At 42.5% G+C, this 20,790-nt stretch overlaps 1 protein-coding gene across 3 annotated transcripts in view; it reads right to left on the bottom strand.

Moving 5' to 3' along the window:
• Positions 1–20,790, bottom strand: part of cacna1ha (calcium channel, voltage-dependent, T type, alpha 1H subunit a) — a 115,431-nt gene that overhangs the window by 19,216 nt on the left and 75,425 nt on the right. For all 3 annotated transcript variants that reach the window (XM_086186128.1, XM_086186127.1, XM_086186129.1), the window contains 14 exons: positions 17,999–18,165; positions 17,563–17,757; positions 11,216–11,367; positions 10,256–10,441; positions 10,048–10,165; positions 8,174–8,329; positions 6,650–6,737; positions 6,294–6,568; positions 4,932–5,303; positions 2,195–2,298; positions 1,868–1,991; positions 1,350–1,418; positions 1,005–1,189; positions 695–821 (listed from right to left, as the gene is read on the bottom strand). In XM_086186128.1, the coding sequence (XP_086042254.1) occupies positions 695–821; positions 1,005–1,189; positions 1,350–1,418; positions 1,868–1,991; positions 2,195–2,298; positions 4,932–5,303; positions 6,294–6,568; positions 6,650–6,737; positions 8,174–8,329; positions 10,048–10,165; positions 10,256–10,441; positions 11,216–11,367; positions 17,563–17,757; positions 17,999–18,165 (2,318 nt within the window). The remainder of the gene's footprint in view (positions 1–694; positions 822–1,004; positions 1,190–1,349; positions 1,419–1,867; positions 1,992–2,194; positions 2,299–4,931; positions 5,304–6,293; positions 6,569–6,649; positions 6,738–8,173; positions 8,330–10,047; positions 10,166–10,255; positions 10,442–11,215; positions 11,368–17,562; positions 17,758–17,998; positions 18,166–20,790) is intronic.

Raw genomic sequence — 20,790 nt, 5'->3', positions numbered from 1 at the left:
GCATAAATGAGCTAATTGCTTCTGCCCAAGCCTGTTCAGGCGCTACATCATCCTGAGATGTTTAACTCCGTCTGTGTCATCTACATTGTGCGTGTTGATTGAAAAAAAACAAAAAATACAAAATTACAAATACAAATACAAATGATTGACAGGAACCAGATGATCAGAGTATTGAACGGGAAGGTTACAAAGCAATGAGGCTGAAGCTATCCACGTCAAAGCCCGTCCTCTGATAGTATTCACTTCAGAGCAATTATCTTGTTCTATGTGGCAGACAGCTAAATGCTGATGAGTCCTGTAAACACGTCCAAACACACGCTCCTGTGACACCGCGACAGAGTGGAAGAGAAACTCTGAAAAGATGCTGTCAGTGTGATGTCAGACACTGATGATAGCAATTTGAGGTGGCAAATTTCACTTGGAAAAAAACTTTAAATTTTTAGCGGACAGACTTTTACAAAGACGATGGCAGGTTTCTTTACATTACATCCATATTAAAGTTGTTGGTCATTGTGTTCTCGTTCAATATCTGACTGATGATCCTTGTCTATCATTTTGACTCAAGAAAGTAGGGCCCCAAATTGAAAAGAAAAAAAAAAAAGACATAATAACCCTTTAAATAATGGAGTAAATGAAAAACCAATGAAAAACCAGGAACATGTACGTGTCTTTGTTGTGTAACTGTGAAATCTACCTGCACCCCCAAGATGCCAAACACAATGAAGAAGGCGCAGCAGATCAGGACGATGTTGCCGATGGGTCTGAGAGAGGTGATGAGGGTCTCCACCACCAACTTCAATCCCGGAGCTCGGCTGATCACCCTGGAACACACAGGCAGACATAACATGACACCTTGATTTTAGTCAAATGTGCTCCAGCACCTGCAAGACGAAAACAGAGTCCCACATACATACAATAACACTAGATTAGAGGCTTTCGGAGTGAATGGTACTAACAGGCATAGTAACAAGAACAAACACACGATGTACAAATACTCTATGAACCTGAGTGGGCGTAATGTTCGTAGCAAGCGTAGGACTCGGAGGATGCCAAGGATCCTGTTACCACCGGTGTAGGCCAGAGACACCAGAATGTCCACCAGAGACACAAACACCAACACACCATCCAGAACGTTCCAGCTGGATTGGAGGTACGTTTCCTTCCCGAAGCAGAAACCCAGAGCTACCACCTGGTGCAAGAGACACAAAACACTGATCTGGACTGCAACATAAAGATAAAAATATTACTTCAGTTGTAAATAAATAGAGCTGTAGGCTGGACATCAGGGATAAATCTTCATCATCATTTAGGAATTTTACACCAGGCTTAGATGAAAGAGCGCTGTTTACCTTTATGGCCATTTCTGCCAGGAAGATCACAGTGAAAACATAGTTGGACACACCGAGGAACACTCGCTCCTAGAGACAAAGACAGAGTTCTATTTACATATGGCATGCTGGCGAATATATAAATATTAAATATGGAAAGATGGAGTTGCTGTATTTTCAGTAGTTGGTCATTCTGTGTTTCAAGATAATCCACATTTGCTTTGAATGGAGCAGATAGCCTAGCTTGCTGCTAGGCTAGCGTGTTTCTATCCATCTGTATGAAGTGTGTTTACGAGTCACTCACAAAGAACTGACCCATTTTGCCATTACGTGGCAACACTGATCCCAAAATGGACAGAAAATAATTCAAAAAGACTGAGGCAAGCTGTTTCATCTGTATTTTTGATTTGTTTCTTGATTTAATTGATTTATCTGATGTACCAGGCATTGAGAGAAGCGTGATGACAAAAAGCCTCAACACACACTCACAGCTGGAATGCATGCATGTGTGTGTGTGTGTGTGTGTGTATGCATCTCACCGTGCTATTAGGCTGTATATCAGGTCTTTCCAGAGCAATAGTGATGCAGTTGAGGAAAATGAAAACCAGAACCACGTGGTCGAATAGTTTGTGAGAGATCACACTTTGGCACCACGCACGAAATCTAGAAATACACAAACGTACATGGCCGTCTATAAAATAGATCTTTTCAGTTAAACCTAATAACCAAACTAAAGACAGATTAGAGAATGAAACCAAGATAAGAAGAAAAGAATGATAACATGATGACATAGAAGATGGAAATCGAGTGGAATGTTATATAGGCGCGCGTGTGTGTGTGTGTGTGTGTCTCAGAGAGAGACTCACAGACTCTCGGGAGAGAACAAGTAAAGCGTCCACTCTTCATGCTCTTTGCACCAGCGAGGTTTCAGGTTATTGAGCTCTTTCTTGATCCAGAAGCACATGGAGGTCTGCGAGGGAGACAGAGGGCACATCTTCACATCATCAACAACAACAACATAACAGCTTCTTTGTAGTCCACAGTTCTTTTTTGTTGTTGTCCTTTTTCTCCTGCATCGCACATGAGCAATCACCCTGTTTCCAGGCTTTCCTGGTCGATGCTCCCTTCCCTCTGCTGAAGGATTTGACCTGCTCAACGTTAGGCAATAAAACGCCGCTATACGACGCCGGGTACTTTATATCATCTCTCGACATAAGTCAATTTTGAGGTATATTAGTCATAGTGCTATCTGTTGGCAACAGGAAATTATATGTGTTTTTACTCTTTAATATACTCTTCCCACCTCAGATTTGACTTGGTGATGGGTTCCCAGTGACGACTGAGAATTTCCGTCAAACAGCGTCACCGCAGGATTTGTTTTACATGACATTTCTGGTCACAGACTCACATCCTTTCCAAACTTCAAGACATCTCCAAGCTGAATTTGAGTCATGGCGTCACCAGGTGGTTACAGAAATAAAAGCTGATGTAACAAACATCAAAATGACCCTGTATGACATCATGATACAGATGACGAGATATGAGACGTTAACCTGCTCCTTCATCCAAAATCCAATAACACAAGCGATCACCCGCGGTTGGTTATATGATCGATGTCATCCATTTTTAAACATTTTGACAGACATCTGATGAACTTTTGTGTTTAAGGCAATGTGGTTAGTCAGAGCAACACGTGGTGCAGTGGTCAGCACTGTGGCCTCACAGCAAGAAGGTTCTGGGTTCGAGTCCCGGCTCCAGCACAGGATCTTTCTGTGTGAGTCTCCATGTTCTCCCTGTTCCTGTGTGGGTTCTCTCTGGTACTCCAGCTTCCTCCCACAGTCCAAAGACATCAAGAGGGGACGAGGCTGATTGATACTCTAAATTGACTGTAGGTGTGACTGTGAGTGTGAATGGTTGTCTGTCTCTATGTGTTGGTCCTGTGATGGACTGGTGACCTGTCCAGGGTGAACCCCGCCTCTCACCTGAAGGCTGCTGGGATAGGCTCCACCCCCCCCCCCCCCTTAACAGGATAAACAGTAGAAAATGGATGGATGGTTTGGAGTCAGCAAAGCCACAATCATGACAGAAAACACAGAGATTATTAGCCAAAGCTAAAAGTTATTCAGATCCTAAAAATGGAAAATACAGAGGAGACGTTATGGTTTCAGGCAGTTGTAGTAAACAATTTGAGAGACAATAACAGCAGTCTTTGGAATAAGTAGGAGGTGTATTTGGGGGAAATGCACCTTTTACCACTTTATCTACAGAGTTGCACATTTTGATATTAAAAATGTCAGTATTTCCTTTTCATACACAATCAGCCACAACAGCCTCAGAGGTCGAATAATATATTTTATGTACTTGTTCAAAATTTGGTTTGAAAAACTCTTGAATATTAAATTAACAATAAAAAAAAACCCACTAAAAATCCTCAGCCATGAAGAAAACATGTTCGGACCTTTAAGAGTAACAGATTATCAACATGATTCTTCAAATATTTGAATGCACGTAGTATAACTTCATGGTGAAGGATGAGAGTATTTTGACTCTTGTGTTTCTGATGTTTACCCTGTGGAGGGAGGGGACATCTTTAATGATGGAGATAATTAGACCATAACAGACTCCCAACTTAAGTCCACAAGGCTAAAAGAAAGTGGAGTGAATCTCATTAAAGTTTGTAATAAAACAAAAAGAAGAAAGCTGAGGTACACAGCTTTTTAACTTCAGGATTCTAATTAAAATAGCCCAAAGTAAAGTTTCACACACAAACACACATACTGCTTTATAGGCAGACTGCCACTTGTCTGAGTGTGTGTGTGTGCGTATCTTGTGGGAGTGTAAACCCTGCTGCTGCTCAGATATCCTCCGAGCTGAAATCTCTAATCCCTGACACAGACTGACAGACACACGCACGCATGCACACACACACATACAAATGCGCGCGCACACACACACACACACACACACACACACACACACACAGATATGCCCAGCTCACACACACAGAAGCACATATACATTCAGTGGCAGAGGGTGTGTATTAAGACTCCTGCAGTCCCAGCACCCGGGGAGAGGGGCTTTGTACAGATGGATTTTACAGCTTTATAAACTCAATTTGAAGGCAATAAAACCATCCACATTGACACAACAGAGGTTATCTAAAAGCACCAGGGAGTACACCCTTTCCCACTTCTCATACACACAGTTACACAAGTTGTTTTGTACCCGACGAGAAAACAATTACTGCTCAAGCCAATCAATTACAGCATGACAACCGGGGGTCCCTCCAGGCCTCGCTGTGTGATCACCAAACACTATATATCACAGTGAGGTACCAAGGACAAAGAAGGGGAAATGGATAAGCAGAGAGACAAAACAAAATAAAGCGTGTCAACAGAGTCACAGAGGGCAGATTAAGAGATTAAGAATTTACATAAGAGAGAGAAACCAAAGAGAAGCGGCTGTGTCAGGCCTGTTGAGAGAGAGAGCTCAGTGTGGTGTACAGGGTTGTAAAACAAGCCATGTGTCAATGATGTAACACCAAGACCTGCTTAAAGACCTTATTTAATGATATTTTAAAAGCGATGACTCATGGTGACTTACATCGTCCTCCAAGTCATCCTCAGGCGAGGAGTCCTCCTTGGTGTCAGAGGTCATGTTGGGATCGTAGGTCAGGGTCCTGCCGTTACAGTCACCATACTCCGCTATTATGGAAGGGCAGAGAGTGGACGCCTGCAGCAGCTCCAAGGACCCCGGTCGTAGTCTGTTGTAACTCCCAGCCTCCCCCTTGTCCTCCCCTCCATCTTCCTCCTCTCCTCCTTCCCCAGACAACAAACTCTCTCTTTCTCCACTGGTGTCTCGCCGTTTAAGGCTCGGCGCTCTTCCTAGGCTGTTCCAGCTGGACCGCCGGCTTCCCCATGAGCTAGAAGAACCACGAGGAGGAAGAGGGGAGCGCTGGCCGGGACTGGAGTGGCTCTGGAGGGATGAGAAATAGGGGTAAGGACTGTGTGGCTATGAGAAATGAGTCTCTTAAACTATGAATCCTTTTAACTCCATTGAGGATTAATGAAATATTGATGCCGCACGTAGCCTAGAGGTATTTCCAGTGGAGCTTCACAAGTGTTTGAAATGATAAAATAATAAGTATAATCAGTCTTTTTAGCAGCATGCGCCTGTGGTTAAAATGTACCTACTTAAAACAGAGACAAAAGGCTCCTATTTTCCACAAGCATCCATATGGACGAGGCAATCGTAACAGTTTCTGTCTCTAAATTGTCACTCATATATCAACTTTCTCAACGGGTTCATAGGAGTTTCCCAAGGTAACACCTCCATCTGTATTTTCACGGTTCATTCCAACTTCTTTTTCTTTGTGGATTAATTATCTGAGTCACGACGTCTTGCTTCGCACAGAATTTGGAGCTGAAAAATTAGATACGGCCTCTTTTAGAGCCATTGTTAGCATTATTCATAATTAAAACAGAGATTTTTCTTCTCATGTAAAAATAGGACATTTCCAAGCAGCATTAAGGAGATTGTCCTTCATGGTAATTGGTTGAAACATTTAAAGCTTGCAATCAATTCCAGAGTTACCTCGGGGGACTTCAGTCGTGCATCTGGGACCGATAGATCTGTGCGTACTGTGTTTAGGATGTACTTCCCTCTATTTCAGCGCCACACAGTTTGTCTCATCTAGTCCTGATTCAGCAACAAGAGAAAAGATCTCTCATCCCTGAAGTAGACAAATGCTTTACAGCTGGATATGCTGAAAATTGACTATTGATTTGAGGAATGCATGTCATCATCTATCTTTTTAAGTATAAAGGTGTCTTCAGTCAGGGTGTTCTTTTCTCTAGAGAATAGGGTGCCATACGACAGGATCCTTCTTAAATGTACATAGAAGCGGACACTAGAGTTTCTGATAGATCTGGGGAAAAACTGTTTCCATGAAGTGTTTTAACTCACCAGAGATCGCTGGTCATACGCTATAGAGGCGGAGCTTCCCCGCCGAGATTCAGCACGGCTCACTCCTGCTTCAGAGAATCCAAGACCAGCTTCACCGTGTCGATGGGTTCCCTCTCTGTACACCGCCTCCTCCCCAAGAAAAGACTCAGGGCCCAGAGAGCTCTTAGGAGTGGGCATTGGCGTTGCCGCTGTGCGCATGATTATGGGAAGAGCCACGGAACTGCGGGGGTCAACGTGGCCATTGGCTGTCATCATTAAAGAGTACATCTTTAGCTCTGTGGAGTAAAAAGTTATAAAGTCCCCGTCATCGTTTATTCATCCTCTTCTCAAAGGTCAGTCATAAAACAACCACCTACCTGTGTCTCTGAGCTCTTCCACCTTCTCGTCCTCCTCAAAGTTGTCTGATTTCTTTTCATCATCGGACTCCGATCGGTTAGCATCACCCTGTAACACGCAAACACATTTTGTATTTAAGTATCCTCTTTTCTTTTTTTCTTTTTGCTAAAAGGTTTCTTCAGGTTATTTTCAGAGAAGATGACACGTAAATGTTGGAGTTTGCGTGGATACAATGATTTCTGGGAGGAGGATTCCACCTGACTCGAATGCCGTCACAGGGCCGCACAGATGTATAGCAACACACTAACTGTCGTAGTTGACGTGCTATCGCTACCAGGGTTTTAAGAATGGAGCAGAGAAGAAAACCAAATTTTATTTTGCACCACACAGGGTAGACGCGACATGCAACATGGCAAAATCTTGCCTGTGGTGCTGATTGGATCGATTGTTTTTCAACCCAGAAACCACTCTTCCATGTCTTCAAGCCAGGTGAATCACACGTCAGTGGTGTATATTAAAGGTCTCCACCAAAGCAATCATTTTTCCAGAGTCCAACTCCAGTGAATTGTGTGCCATTCTCTGTATTCTCCTGTCACACCAAAGCCACAAATCATAACCAGGTTGGATGAGGATGGATCGATCATTAGGATGATCAATGGTTTTAGCAGTGGCCGGTAATAATCTTCAACCGTCCCAGTAAAAACAGTGAACCCTTACGTGACGAGACAGTCTGGTAATTGAGGCTGTGTACCCGTGGCCCCCTAAATAGCCCTACTGGGAGTTCATTAACACACAACAAGGCCCTCACACAGCGCATGGATGTGTACTCGGCCCTGACTTTAGCGCCACAAGTCTGACAAAAAACTGCTTTAAAGGTGACTTAAAAGCATCTGCTGTGTTGAATAGCTTTGTTTTTGGCTTCTTCTTCTTTTTTTTTTAAATACTATTTTATGTTTCTTAATGGTGTTGTAGTTGTTCGTTGCCTTCACGTGCTGTTTTTTTTTTTTTAGAGCGTGAGTAGCCTTTAAGTGGACAGTTCAAGAGCATTTTTACGTGTTCATGTTTTCCATTGTTGTGCTGTTGTCGGTGTAATAAATTATGCTTCTACCATTCAGGACCATAATGGATATAAGCCTTTTCTTGTGTTTATTCTTGTTACCTCTGTAAGAATAGAGAAGAAACGCTGACCTCTGCCTGTTTCTTTTCAAATGAAGTTAATCAATCAATCACCCAACACTGGCTGTCTTCACACAATGGTGTGAGTCTTGACAGAAATGAATGTTGAATTTCCTCACAAATCAGTACGACTGAATCAAAAGAATAAAATGTAATTGTTAAATCACAGACTGTTGCAAAAACAAACAACTGTTTATCCTTGACTCACAAGGATTAAAAATCTAAAATACAAATAACTAAATCAATAGATTCTCCCCACTCTCACCGGTACAGAAACTCTGGGCCTCAGCATCTGACCAATATCAGATTGCTGAAGTCAAGAGCTTTAAAGTTTCATATTGATTAAAAATGTGTTTGAGAAGTCTCACCTCAGCCTGGAAGCCCTCCACCAAGATGGCCACTAGTAAATTAAAAAGTACATAGTTGCCAAATGTCATCAAAGCCACAAAGTAGAGAGCCGCCCATGGAGAAGTGGAGGCCATGCCGTTATACAACACCACATTCCAGTCCTCCTGTGTAAGAATCTATAGAGTGAATAAAACACAACGTAGAAGACAGAGAATGAGACAAAGATAGGAACAGTACGAGTGGAAGGATAGAGGTAAAAATAAATGAGGAGAGATGTGATGTGAGGTAAAGCGATGCATCATTGGAGAGGAGACAGTTGGACAAGCCTGCACACTTCTTACTGATTCTGTATACATTAATAAAACTGAACCGTGAGCTACTTTTATTGCCGTTATGCCATAATACTTCAACTTTACACACATGGGATTACTATAAGTTGACAAGCACAGTCTGTGTGTGTGTGTGTGTGTGTGTGTGTGTGTGTGTGTGTGTGTGTGTGTGTGCACCAGCGTTTAAATCAACATGAGTGATGAAAGCATTTAAAACTAGGACAGTGTTCATGATGCAGCGTGAAAGCTTGCTGCCCACTCATTAAAGCCAGTGGCAGGAAGGCAATTCACTGGGCTGCCTTTGTGAATGTGTGTGTATGTGTGTGTATCTACACATTAGCATGGGCGCATGCAGTAGATTTGTGTGTACTATAACTATGGCAAATATACAGCAAGCATAACTCCTTCACATGGATGGCCGTCAGATCTAGATATAATGCTTCCTCAGCATCTCTCGCCCCCACACAGACACACGCGCACACATACACGCATGCGCACACACACACACACACACACACACACACACACACACACACACACACACACACACACACACATCAAAGTGGGACAGTTCGGCAATTTGTGTTCTACTGCTGACGGAGCAAAGGAACGCAGGGAAAACGTGAATAAGAGGAATATCTCATCTGACAGCAGTTTGACTGATGAGCTTTTGCATACATACATAAACAAACACGTGAAAGCAGTGTGACATTTTGACTAGAGATATCCCAGTAACACACATCGCTTTTGTTGGGATAGAAATAAGAAGTATGCCCATAGAGTATCGCTTCTAACAAGGAAAAAGGACATTCTGTTCAGTTGGAGAACCGGCAACGCCACTGACATCTTGTTGTGGAGCCAAGCCAGTCGTCAAGCTGCTGCCTGAAGTTTGTCAGATGATCTGACGGGCAGTGAGAGGGGTTTATTCATTTCTTTTATCTTAAAGAGACAGGTAACTCATGTAAACAATCGGTCCATTTTACAGCAGACATTGTGACCTGTCATAGCAGGAAAGGTACAGTTGTGAACACAAATGTTAATGAGAGTAAAAAAATAAATATATAAAAAATGCCTGACATTAAAAGGACATATTCATCTTCTTTTTATCGTTTTTTTTATCATCCTTGACAGCCAAGTAGCAAATACATATATATATGATTTTTACAACATTTTCCTATGTTATAGCATATAGAATATAAATTCTATTCTATATTTTTATTTTTCTGCTCTTCATAGAAATGTTAAACATTGCAGTAGAAGTCAAAAAACAGTCCCTAATATTTTACATTAATAATTTACTTTACTTAGTTCCTTTTTTCACTTTTCTTTGTTTTCAGATGAAACAAACAGGATTCATCACATTGAATATCTTTAGGGGTGATGTTTCTAATCTTTGCTAGCCTTGGCAGGATAAGCTAACTGGCTTCTGGTGCTTCGTATTTAGCTTCCAGACAGAGTGATGTCAATCTTCTCATCATAATCTTGGCAAGAAAACAAATACATGTTTTTCTCGAAATGCACAAGTATTTCTTTCAGTTCCCTGGGACCCAGGTGCAAAAACTAACCTGGAATACAGTGACGATGGCCCACAGTAGGGTGTCAAAGTTCTTCCGGTCAGGAACAGTGTCTCCGTTCTCAGTCTGAACACTGAATTTACAACCGAACAGATGCATGCCAAGAATACTGCAGAGAAATGATAACATCAGATAACAGATCTCTCCAAATGTGCAGGTTTGGAAGAAGCATTTGCAGGTTTGTTCTAAGAGTGCACACCTGAAAGTGAAGATGAACAGCATCAGCAGCATGCAGAATGTGGCTACGTTGTCCATGGTCTTCATCAGCACCACCAGCTGTCTCCTCAGGGCAGGTAAGAAACGAACCAGCTTCAGAACCCGGAGCAGACGGAATGTACGCAGGACCGACAGCCCGCCATCCGCTTGACCAATGATCTCCCACACACTGACAACCACAAACACATTTATCTTCAAACACTGCTGGACCACATGAAAACTGGACATTGCATTTGGTCACTTGTGACTCATGAATCTTAACAATTCAGTGTCAAGGTGAAATAAGATTCATAGTCTCCTTGATCTTCAATGTGATAGAAAAACTGCAATTCTCTTAAAATTATGGATATTCTACACTACTTTACATAACATTCACGAAGTTAAATTGGTAAAAATTTGGGTATTTTAGGGTTAAACTGATAATCGACTTACCCAACGTAGTATTTCAGACATTAACAGAATTTATCATGATATGCACTTGATAAAATAAATAATTCTATATCCTACATACAGTAATTCCTACTTTGCTCTGAAGATCAGTTTGAGTGCATCTGTAAGATTTACTTCTCCTGCCATAACACCAGTAACATACACTTGAAAAGGCCCCGTAACCTGATAAAAGCTCTTTCAAACTACAGGACAGCCACGCTGCACACACTGGCCTGACCTTACAAACTTAAGAATCTGTTCTGTGTGATCCATTACAAGTGTGTCACTCTTAATTACCACAGAGACGGACGCTGTGGCACTGAACCTGACACTCAAAACCTGGCGAGTGATGAGCTAAGGGAGAAACAGGAGCAGACGCTGGCCATCTAAGCTAAGGGGTTGTGGAACAGTTGAACTGAGTTGTGCGTACAGTGTGTGTGTGTGTTTGTGTGTGTGTGTGTGAGAGAGAGAGTGTGTTTTTTGTGGCATCTTGATAACGTGGACTGATAATTACCTGATGATAACGATGATGCTGTCAAAGATGTTGTACGGGTTCCTGATGTAACCAAACAACCCGAAGGCCAGCAGCATGAAGCCCATCTCCAAGACAAACATGCTGGTGAAAACGATGTTACTGATCTCCAACACATCAGTCAACTCCTCCGGCTAACAGGGAGAGAGGACGGCGACAGAGAGGAGAGAGAGAGAGAGATGAGAGATGGAGAGATAAAGACAGAGGATGGTGATTAATTAAGAGCAAACAAAAAAAGAGAGGAAGAAACGGTTAGCTCATCTCTCCACTCGAGTACCCTAAAGCTGTCAAACCCTTTTGGTCTTTGTGCCCTGCACGAGGACATTATCAATCAAGCTTCAGCGGTGCAGTCAGGCCCAATCCATCACACCCGGCCAAAGGCACCAATCTTTCACTGCTGATCTACTCCACTTACCTCACAGCGCAGAGCAGATTTAAGTGAGGGCTTCTCATAAAGCACCGAGTCAAAGAAAATGCAGGGAATTTTATGCCCTCTTAAACACATTACAGCACCATGTTTACGACTTTTCTTCATTAACATTTCCTGTATGCAAAAGCTGTGAGACAAAAATGAGAGATGTACTCTTCTTCTTCTTACTCCAGCTTTCCTAACACATCACATCACATCATGTAACATTTATTCCATAAAAGATAGAGCTTTAGTCAATGGGACATCGATTGAATTATACTATAGGGACTCAGAGTGGACACTTGAGTCTTCTCACAGTTCCATCTTGCCAGAATACATCAAAGCATCAACGGTCCTAAAGAGTTCCATTAAAGTCCATCCACTCACTATCCATCTGATTTTTTTCCCCGTCTTTATCGCTATGTTTTACAGCATCACTGTTGCAAGATTAACAAACACTAAATTTAAATGCTCTTCCTCAACGAGACTTTCTTTAACTCTATGGTATGACTTGCTGTTCTTCACACTCATTAAAGCTTACAGCGACTCATTCACCACAGCCGAAGCTCACCTTGTGGCTTCATGGGGACATGAGGAGTGATTAGCTTAGCTGCTTGCTTACGTGACTGCGTGTGCATCACTTTACGCGTTGAGATGTGACCGAGGGTGTTGTCAGACGTTGTGTGTAAATGAGCATACATATCAAACCTGCCTGGGTATGTGCGTTTGTGTGTTATTGCTTGGTCACCATGAAGTAAACAAGTGATGAGATGTTAGTCCGCTCGGATAACAAACGGCTCAGTCCAGGGCATCTCATTTTAAACGTTACGCTTATCAAACATGTACAAGAAACGTAGAATCAAGGACATGAATAAGGTTTCCCTGATCACAAGAGTACACGTGTAAATTTCTGATTTCCATACTTTAAAAAAAACAAACAAACCAAAAAACAACTAATTTGGTTCGTTCACATAGTTGGCGAAGTGGTTGTCTTAAGCACTGTCGCCTCAAATCAAGAAGGTTCTGGGTTTGAGTCCCAGCAGTTCTTGGTTCCATCTGTGCTGCATGTTCTATGTATGTCTGCTTCCAGTGCTGGTTCCTGCCAATGTTAGAGACATGTAAGTTAGGTTGCTGCTCTTCGGTTAAATGCACAGGGCCAATTTGTTGTAATACCATGACATTAGAGACTTCTTCATCTTCCTCATATGATATTTATGGTTATAAATGATTCCCCCAAACTAACATTGAATACTTACAATAACTGAGGTTGTATTTAAAAATACAAAATACAAAAAATGCAGCTTTGTTGGCTTGAATTATGGTGAATGTCACACGTTTTTCTAACTGTTTGTAGGTACTGGACACACACACACACACACACACACACACACACACACACACACACACACACACACACACACACACACACACACACACACAGCCCCCGTGAGATGCAACCCAACCTTAAAGAATAATCTAATATGCTTTGCGGTGAACTACTCTCTTGATAAACATTCAGTGTCTGTAGTTTGTCTGCGCGCGTCATTATAGACAAGGTCTGTCCCTTTTTAATGGTGGATAAGGGTGTGTGTGTGTGTGTGTGTGTGTGTGTGTGTGTGTGTGTGTGTGTGTGTGTGTGTGTGTGTGTGTGTGTGTGTGTGTGTGTGTGTGTGTGTGTGTGTGTATCAATATCAAGGTGCAAGGCTTGAAAGCGAGTTCGCTCGGGCAAGAACACAAGGACGCAATGTTAATGTCAGGGGTGAGAAATACAACTTCTGATGTAGTATACAATGTTATATTAAAAGACACTATTTTCTTTCTTGGCTGAGCGTTGAAATAGCCTTTCAACGCTCAGCCATTCTATAAAGCTTTAAAGCTGCTCACCAGCTCATCTTAAACATGGAACACTAGACATAAATCCAGCATCATTTAATAGTGGACTACAGTGGCCTGCTCATTGCCTTTGCGCTAAACTATCTTCAGACAAACAAGATGAAAGAGCACATTGCAGTGCCATCATTACTGTAATTCTACACAGCACTTTATTGCCAGATTTATACGAAAGTTTATCTTTACATACCTTTTTTTTTAACAGCCAATCGAGAAGGGAGAGGAGGGTCTGTCTCTATGGTGACAACAAAGAACAGAATAATACCTGAAGGGTGCAGAGCTGAGGCTGTAAAGATTTCAAAATTATCTGTAAGGTGATGTTGTAATATTGCCAGGTTTGTGTATGTGTGTGTGTGTGTGTGTGTGTGTGTGAGTGTCTGTGCGTGCTTGCGTGTAAAGACATCACAACATACAAAGTGAGATGAGGCAGTTAAAATGATTGAAGTGGTTTCTCGTCAGATCCTGGGGCCAACAAGGAAATGTATGTGAAGGAAATGGAAAAACAAACACTCATCCATAACGATAATCAATCTTACTAAAACGCCCTTCAGTTGTAAGCTTCATCCCAAGATGCATTTTATTTAGTACCAATTTAGGATTTCCATAGGTGTTATTGAACAAAATCTTCCACAGTTATCAATATCTTTTCTGTAAACTACTGCGGGTCCAGACTGGCTTTTAAAGGAGTCACTCACGATTGCTACTATCATCATTACATGCGATGGAGCAGGTGATTGATACGGTGTCATTTCCTGGGAGACGACACGTTCAGTCTTTGGGTACAAGAATATGACCTTGCCTTGAAGAGAATGCTAATTTAAACTACAATAGAGATAAGTAGATATCACTCTGCTCTTCTGTGTACATTTAGCATTAAGATTTCAAAATGTGTACAACGGTACTTTGGACACAGCTCTCTTACTGTACAGATGATTTTGCTGTACACTTCTTTTTGTGTCGTGCTTTAAATGCACGAGAACAAGTTAAGCTCAGCCAGCAAGAAATCCTGGTTTGTAGCTCCAACCTTACAACTTAACTGTGTGTTGTGACTCATCGAATGATGTTTCTATATTTAAACTATAACATACAGGGTTTTTATATGAAGGTGGGTTGATGCACATTTTCACGACAAGACCAGATAAAAAAAAAATCTGGCATTTTTGCTAACAAAAATATCACAGTTCAGAACTGCGCTTATGTTCCGAACAGCAGTTCAGAGTACCCACCCTTTTTGGAGTCCCTCGGAAGGGTGCTGGATGGCGGCCCGATTGGAGACGCTCACGTGGGTAATGGCAGTGTGACCTAGAAGGGCATGATTAGGAGGAACGGCAGGCCTGATCTGAACCCGAGTGATGTTCAGTTATTGGACTTCTGTCCGAGTCATAGTTTGTCCATAACTACATCATGTTTCGAGCAAAAAGACGTCCATCGGTGCACGTGGTATCAGGATATCCTTGGTCGTACATGTATGATCGATTTTATAGTCGTATCATCTGACCTGCGGCCGTATGTTCTGGACACACAAACCAACAGTTCAGAAGCCATATTCATGTTTTTTTCTGTAGATTTATGCAATCCATATTCTCTCTCTCTATCTCTCTCTATATATACATATATGTACACACACACACGAACCGCGGTACATGGCAGCAATGTGGTGACTTGGGACACGGTTGGTGTCTCATCGACAGTTGTGCATGAGACCTAATCCATCTCTATAGTGAAAATATGTAAAATGTCAGTCCACGTGTGGGCTTTGTATCTATAAAGATGCAATAGTGTCCTATTACTCGTTAAATCAGTCGAAAGATAGTCATAACAAGCATCCACCATGTCTCTCTGGACACACACAGTCTTGTCTACGCCTCCATCTATCATACACCTCTTCATACAAATACACACTCGTCTCACAAAGTTTGGCTAGGTGTCACACAAGGGGATGATGAGTACTAAAGGGGGAGGATACCTTACATAACATTTCAGTCTGAAAATGTGTGTTAGTTATTGGCCCAATAAGGTCATGGCTCTCCCAGTCATTCTGAGTGTTTATACCATGAAGACAGAAGCACACACAAACACAGAGCGAGAACAAGGCGAGGAGAGATAAAGGGAGGAAAAGAATGGAATGGAAGATTTGTCTGTGTTTGTCTGTGTTTATGTGTGTGTGTGTGTGTGTGTGTGCATGTGCGTGTGCATCTACTCTGTACCTCAATGCAGCAACTAGTTTGTAAGAGGTTTGTGAGAGAGGAAGGGAGTTGTGGTAGGAGGCTGAGACATCCCAGATGTTGGCGGTTGGGTTAATTGGAACGTAAAAACCTGGAGCGTGTATGGCTGGATGTGTAGCTGTGTGTAAGAGTGTGAATGAGTGTGTGAAACCATAAAACGGAGCTGTGCAAGTCTGCCACTGATACTGCATCACACATTCAGTACACCTCATATGTAGAAACAAACTAAAGATGAGAGAAATTCCTCCCCCTTTTCTGTCCGACTATCGTAATTGTTTTCTATGGTGTACTGTATTGATCCTGTGCAGTGGCTCCACCTTCAGGCAGTAGGCTGTATGAACATGGCTTTTTGCCAGTTTTTCTATTCACTTCCTGCTTTGCAGTTTTCCGTTCACTTTTCTATTTCCTGCTTGACACAATTTTACATCTACAATAGTTTTGAAATGATTGCTAGACTTCTACGTGACCAAACTACAATACTATGTGGCTAGAATAGGCTTGAGCTAGGTTTGCTTTGTCATACATGTGTTTGATTCGTGTGTAAAGATAGTTTTGTATTTCTACACAAAGTATTTTTAATCCTGTTATCTATATTTAATGCCTCTTAGCCTTCTATTCTCTCAATGCTAAAACTTCCCATACTAAATGCTTTATCCCACCTTTTTTTTTTCCAGAATTCTTAAGCACAACTTGTACTTGTACTTTGTACTGTGCTTTCAGTTTCAGAAGACTTCTACTAAAATGTCATAAACATACATCCGAAAAAACTCCACAGAGAGGGGAATACTTTTATCTGGTTGGATACCTAGCATCAGCAAGTGAGGCCAACACACCCTCCCAGGCGGCTGCAACTGACCCGGCTGACTGACTTCGAGCCCTCCTCCTCTATCCAACCATAGAATGTGTCAGAAAACAAGGAGAGAGGTATCAGGAGGATGAGAGACCCTCGGTGCAAACTCACTGACATGACAGCCGTTCAGTTCGTCCGCGCTGTCATCGACTCAAACAGTCACCATGTCAGCCGGGTACTCGTGTCTCGCTCTTCAGAAGAGAGGAGCAGGCAGAGGTGCACTCCAGATTTAAATGTATAAATACAAAGCCGGCTTTAACTGTACCTTTTTACTGCCCACACATGCAGATGTTTCACCTTGTTGTACCTCTGAATAGAATGAGAGGGTCACAGTAATTAACTCTTGTTATGAGGGTTGATTCGAGCTGTCTGTGGTGCTAAAAGAACACAAAGCACTGTTTGTTGTGAGTTCTCGACACTGTTCTTTAAATAAATAAATAAATAAAAATATAAAAATAAATGACTAAATAAAGTATGTATTGAATATGGAGGATTTCCTTGCTCCAAAGCAAATCATTGTCCATCCAGCCATTTTCCACTGCTTACCCTGTTGAGGGTCACAGGGGGGCTGGAGCCTATCCCAGCAGCCTTCAGGTGAGGGGTGGGGTTCACCCTGGACAGGTCACCAGTCCATCTCAGGACCAACACATAGACACAGACAACCATTCACACTCACAGTCACTCCTACGGTCAATTTAGAGTATCAATCAGCCTCGTCCCCTCTTGATGTCTTTGGACTGTGGGAGGAAGCTGGAGTACCAGAGAGAACCCACACAGGAACAGGGAGAACATGCAGACTCACACAGAAAGATCCTGTGATGGAGCCGGGACTCAAACCTGGAACCTTCTTGCTGTGAGGCAACAGTGCTGACCACTGCAGCACCGTGCCGCCCCCAGCAAATCATTGCATCAATTTTTATTCGTTAAGATTGTTCCATTATGTTGCAGGTCTTACCTGCTCGTGGTACTCTATCCCCATGCTGAGTGTATTGACAAGGATGGCGATCATGATCCCTCTGTTGAAGTATTTACTTTCCACTATCCTCTTCAGTTTTTCCCTGAAACCTGTCCATGCGCGAACTGCACCGTTCTTGTACTCAATGACCCCCCGCCGTCTGCACCGACCTCTCCCACCTCTCAGGTCTCCTCCCTGAAGTGAAGATGGGGGAGTTGTTTGAGGCAACTGGCTATTCGATACAATCCTACTTTTCTTTCGAGGTAAGCAGGACATATAATACAAAAAAAGCACAATGAAATTCTGATGTGTCAGGTGTACATATTTCCATAGAAATATGGTAATTGACTGATTATTATGAGTTGTGAAGTTTCATTTAGTTTGACAACACCACTGTCATTAATAATACAATATAATATCTGACATCCACATTAACCTGGGGGAAGTCGTGCAGTCCGTCTGCCTCCCCCCTGCCTCCTTCCAGGTCTCCTATCTCCAGCTCCAAGGTCTCCAGACTGCGGGCACAAAGAGGGCAGCTAAGGAGCTCCAGCAGCAGAGGACTCGGTACCACGCCTGCCAGCTGGAGGAGCAGCCTCTGTCGACCTGACAGGGAAAACAGGCAGAGATGGTCAGACACACTGCTCTCTGTTTCACCTGTTTAGATTAAAGGAAAGAAAATCTTGGCATTTGATGATAATCTATTTATGTCTGATGCAAGCCACAGGCATTTCAGCTCCCTGCATCATCTCTCCTCTCAAAATAACTGACATTTCTTTACAGATATTATAATAAGTATCTTTTCAGAGAGTTGTTGGGATCCAATGCAAAAAACTGGTGTGACTTGGTTATAGAGTCCTCAAGCATGTAATGAGTGGGTTGGGTAAAGGTGACTATAGATGGAAATGTTTCGTGATTAATGAAATGCACTCTTGGCCAGTCCCCTAACGCTGGCATGTAAAAAAATAGCTTATCAGTACAACAAGAAACGCTCTCTTGGGGTGGAGGCTATTCGGATGCACTTCACACATCTGCAGCCAGATGATGGGGGGTATGATTAGCATTTTATCTGCTATGATGCATTCAAAACAAATTAAAGTAAATAAGTGAAAGAACATGAACAATTAGAGATTGATGAGCCCCAGTAATCGATGTCTCCAACACATAAAAACAACATCGTGAGCTGTCAGGGGCCGGTCTGATGGAGAGATTATTTTGTGGCCGCCTGCTGTTTTTCAGGTGATTAATGAAGGTAAACAGGGAATGGCCATGGTAATCCTGGAAAAATGTGAAACACATTTTCTACACATGGCTGAGGGGATGTCCTCAATCAAAAGAGGCTGGCCCACAGTGGTGTATTAGATCCTAGCAGACACCTCTCACCCTCTGGTCTCTGATTAAAGCCTCTTAAAGCCGGCGAGGAGCAAGTGCAAATACAGCTGAAAACTGACACTGGCTCTTCAAAAGCAGCTTTATAAGTACATTATGCAGTTTATAATGCTATCTAAAAACTCAAGCTGTAATAAAAAAAGAGTTGTGAGACTTGTCACCTACCACATTGTCTTTTATAATCTCTTCTATGTGGCTGCAACAAACACATTTCCATGGGTATTCAGCACTTGACAGAGAGCACTCTTACACTTTCTTTTAGTAAGTTCCTTTGGGGTTTTGCCAAAACCTTTTCAACTTCAATGCAACCCCACATTACTTTTAATACATTAGGCTAGATTAGATTACATTTACAGTAAAATTAGGTTTTCAGAGTAATGGACTTGAAGAATATCCCCAAGAACGTCGGTGCCCTTGCAGTAAAAAGAAGTTATTCAATAACAGGACAGCTGAACAGGATTCAGTAGCTAATCCCATTACTGTTATAACCTGAAATTGAGCCATCTGACCAAGTTGCAGGCAAACAAGTAGATTTGCTACTTGACTGTATCAAGAGGCTCAAGATCCAGAAATGTTTGACAGTGAGTGAAGCTATGGATACATTTATCAGTTACACCAAGGCCAATCCCACCCCACATTGGGTGAGAGCTAATTCATTGTCTCCAGATCCTAAGTAACTGGCAGGTTTTCTGGTCCGTTGCAGGACAGAGAGTCCACAAAATTCACACAGAAAAGCTGCTGGTTCGAACTCAAATCTGTCCTTCTCAAAAATCTTCTTCCCATGTCTTTCTCCCCAACTGTACATTGGTAGTTGACCCTTCCAAGCTGTCTTAGTAGTTGTTCTGCCCTCTCTGTTGGTCCGGGGAGCACCGAGGTCTACCACACGCTAGTGCAGCTCATCTGGCTTTCCGTCCGCAGAAGCAACACGTGATGTGGAACCCAACGTGCACCTTCCATGTCAGCAGGCAACACAATACTCTGCCGCACTACCTGGGCGCCCCAACCACAACCTTTTTCTTTTGTTAGGTCACTAAAATGTGTGGGACAGTACGATAGTTGAAGAAGCTGGTTTTGACGGTCAGAAAAACTTGAAGTATAACTGCTAATGACATGAGTGCGTGTCTGTGTTGCCATGTAACGTAGCAGTGTGTGCGTGTGTGTGTGTGTTCTCTTTGCTCTAAGTTGAGTGATTGTGCTGCACTGGGTTGTTGTTGGGATGACATCATTTCTGTATCAGGCTCTGGCTAGAAAATCAGAAATCCTGTGAGTTTTAGGTCAGTCTAGGTTACTGCTCTGTCAGGACAGGATAGGACAGGAAAATGCACCCTGATCCAAACTCTAACTAACCTGCTGCCCACAGACTGGCACGCTGATACATTTTGATTTTAGTGGTCAACCACATTTCATTAAATTACTGTGAATAGGTAAAAGAACAGCAAAAAATGAGGTGCTGTATTTCCGGATGTTCAGGTTTGAATGCTATAATGACTGTATTGAGTATATCAACAAATCTTTGGATGTTTTTCTCAGCCCTCCTCCTCATCACTGTCTTAACGGCCTGCTTCCTTATTTATGATGTGCTGAGGCTGATTTATGTGCGGTTTAGAGTGTCAGCAGCCAGCAGTTTGTGAGTGTGTACTTGTGTGCGGTTGTTAGCAGTTTCAAACCAATAGAACACACACATCTACCACACTGCTACTTTTGCGTTTTCCTCCTTCACCAACCCATCATTCACTCTATCCGTGCTGTGTTGTTCTCTTTTGCTGCCTCGTTCTCATTGGCACTTTTCTCCCTCTCTCTTTCCTCCCTGTTGAGGTTTCCAATCGTTCAAACTGTATTCCT

This window comes from Aulostomus chinensis, chromosome 18 (assembly GCF_037954235.1).
Source record: "Aulostomus chinensis isolate RoL2024-O1b breed Wild chromosome 18, RoL_Achi_v1.0, whole genome shotgun sequence".
Lineage (NCBI taxonomy): Eukaryota > Metazoa > Chordata > Actinopteri > Syngnathiformes > Aulostomidae > Aulostomus > Aulostomus chinensis.
The sequence above is the reverse complement of the archived record's forward strand: the minus strand, read 5'-3'. Positions and strand labels throughout refer to the sequence as shown.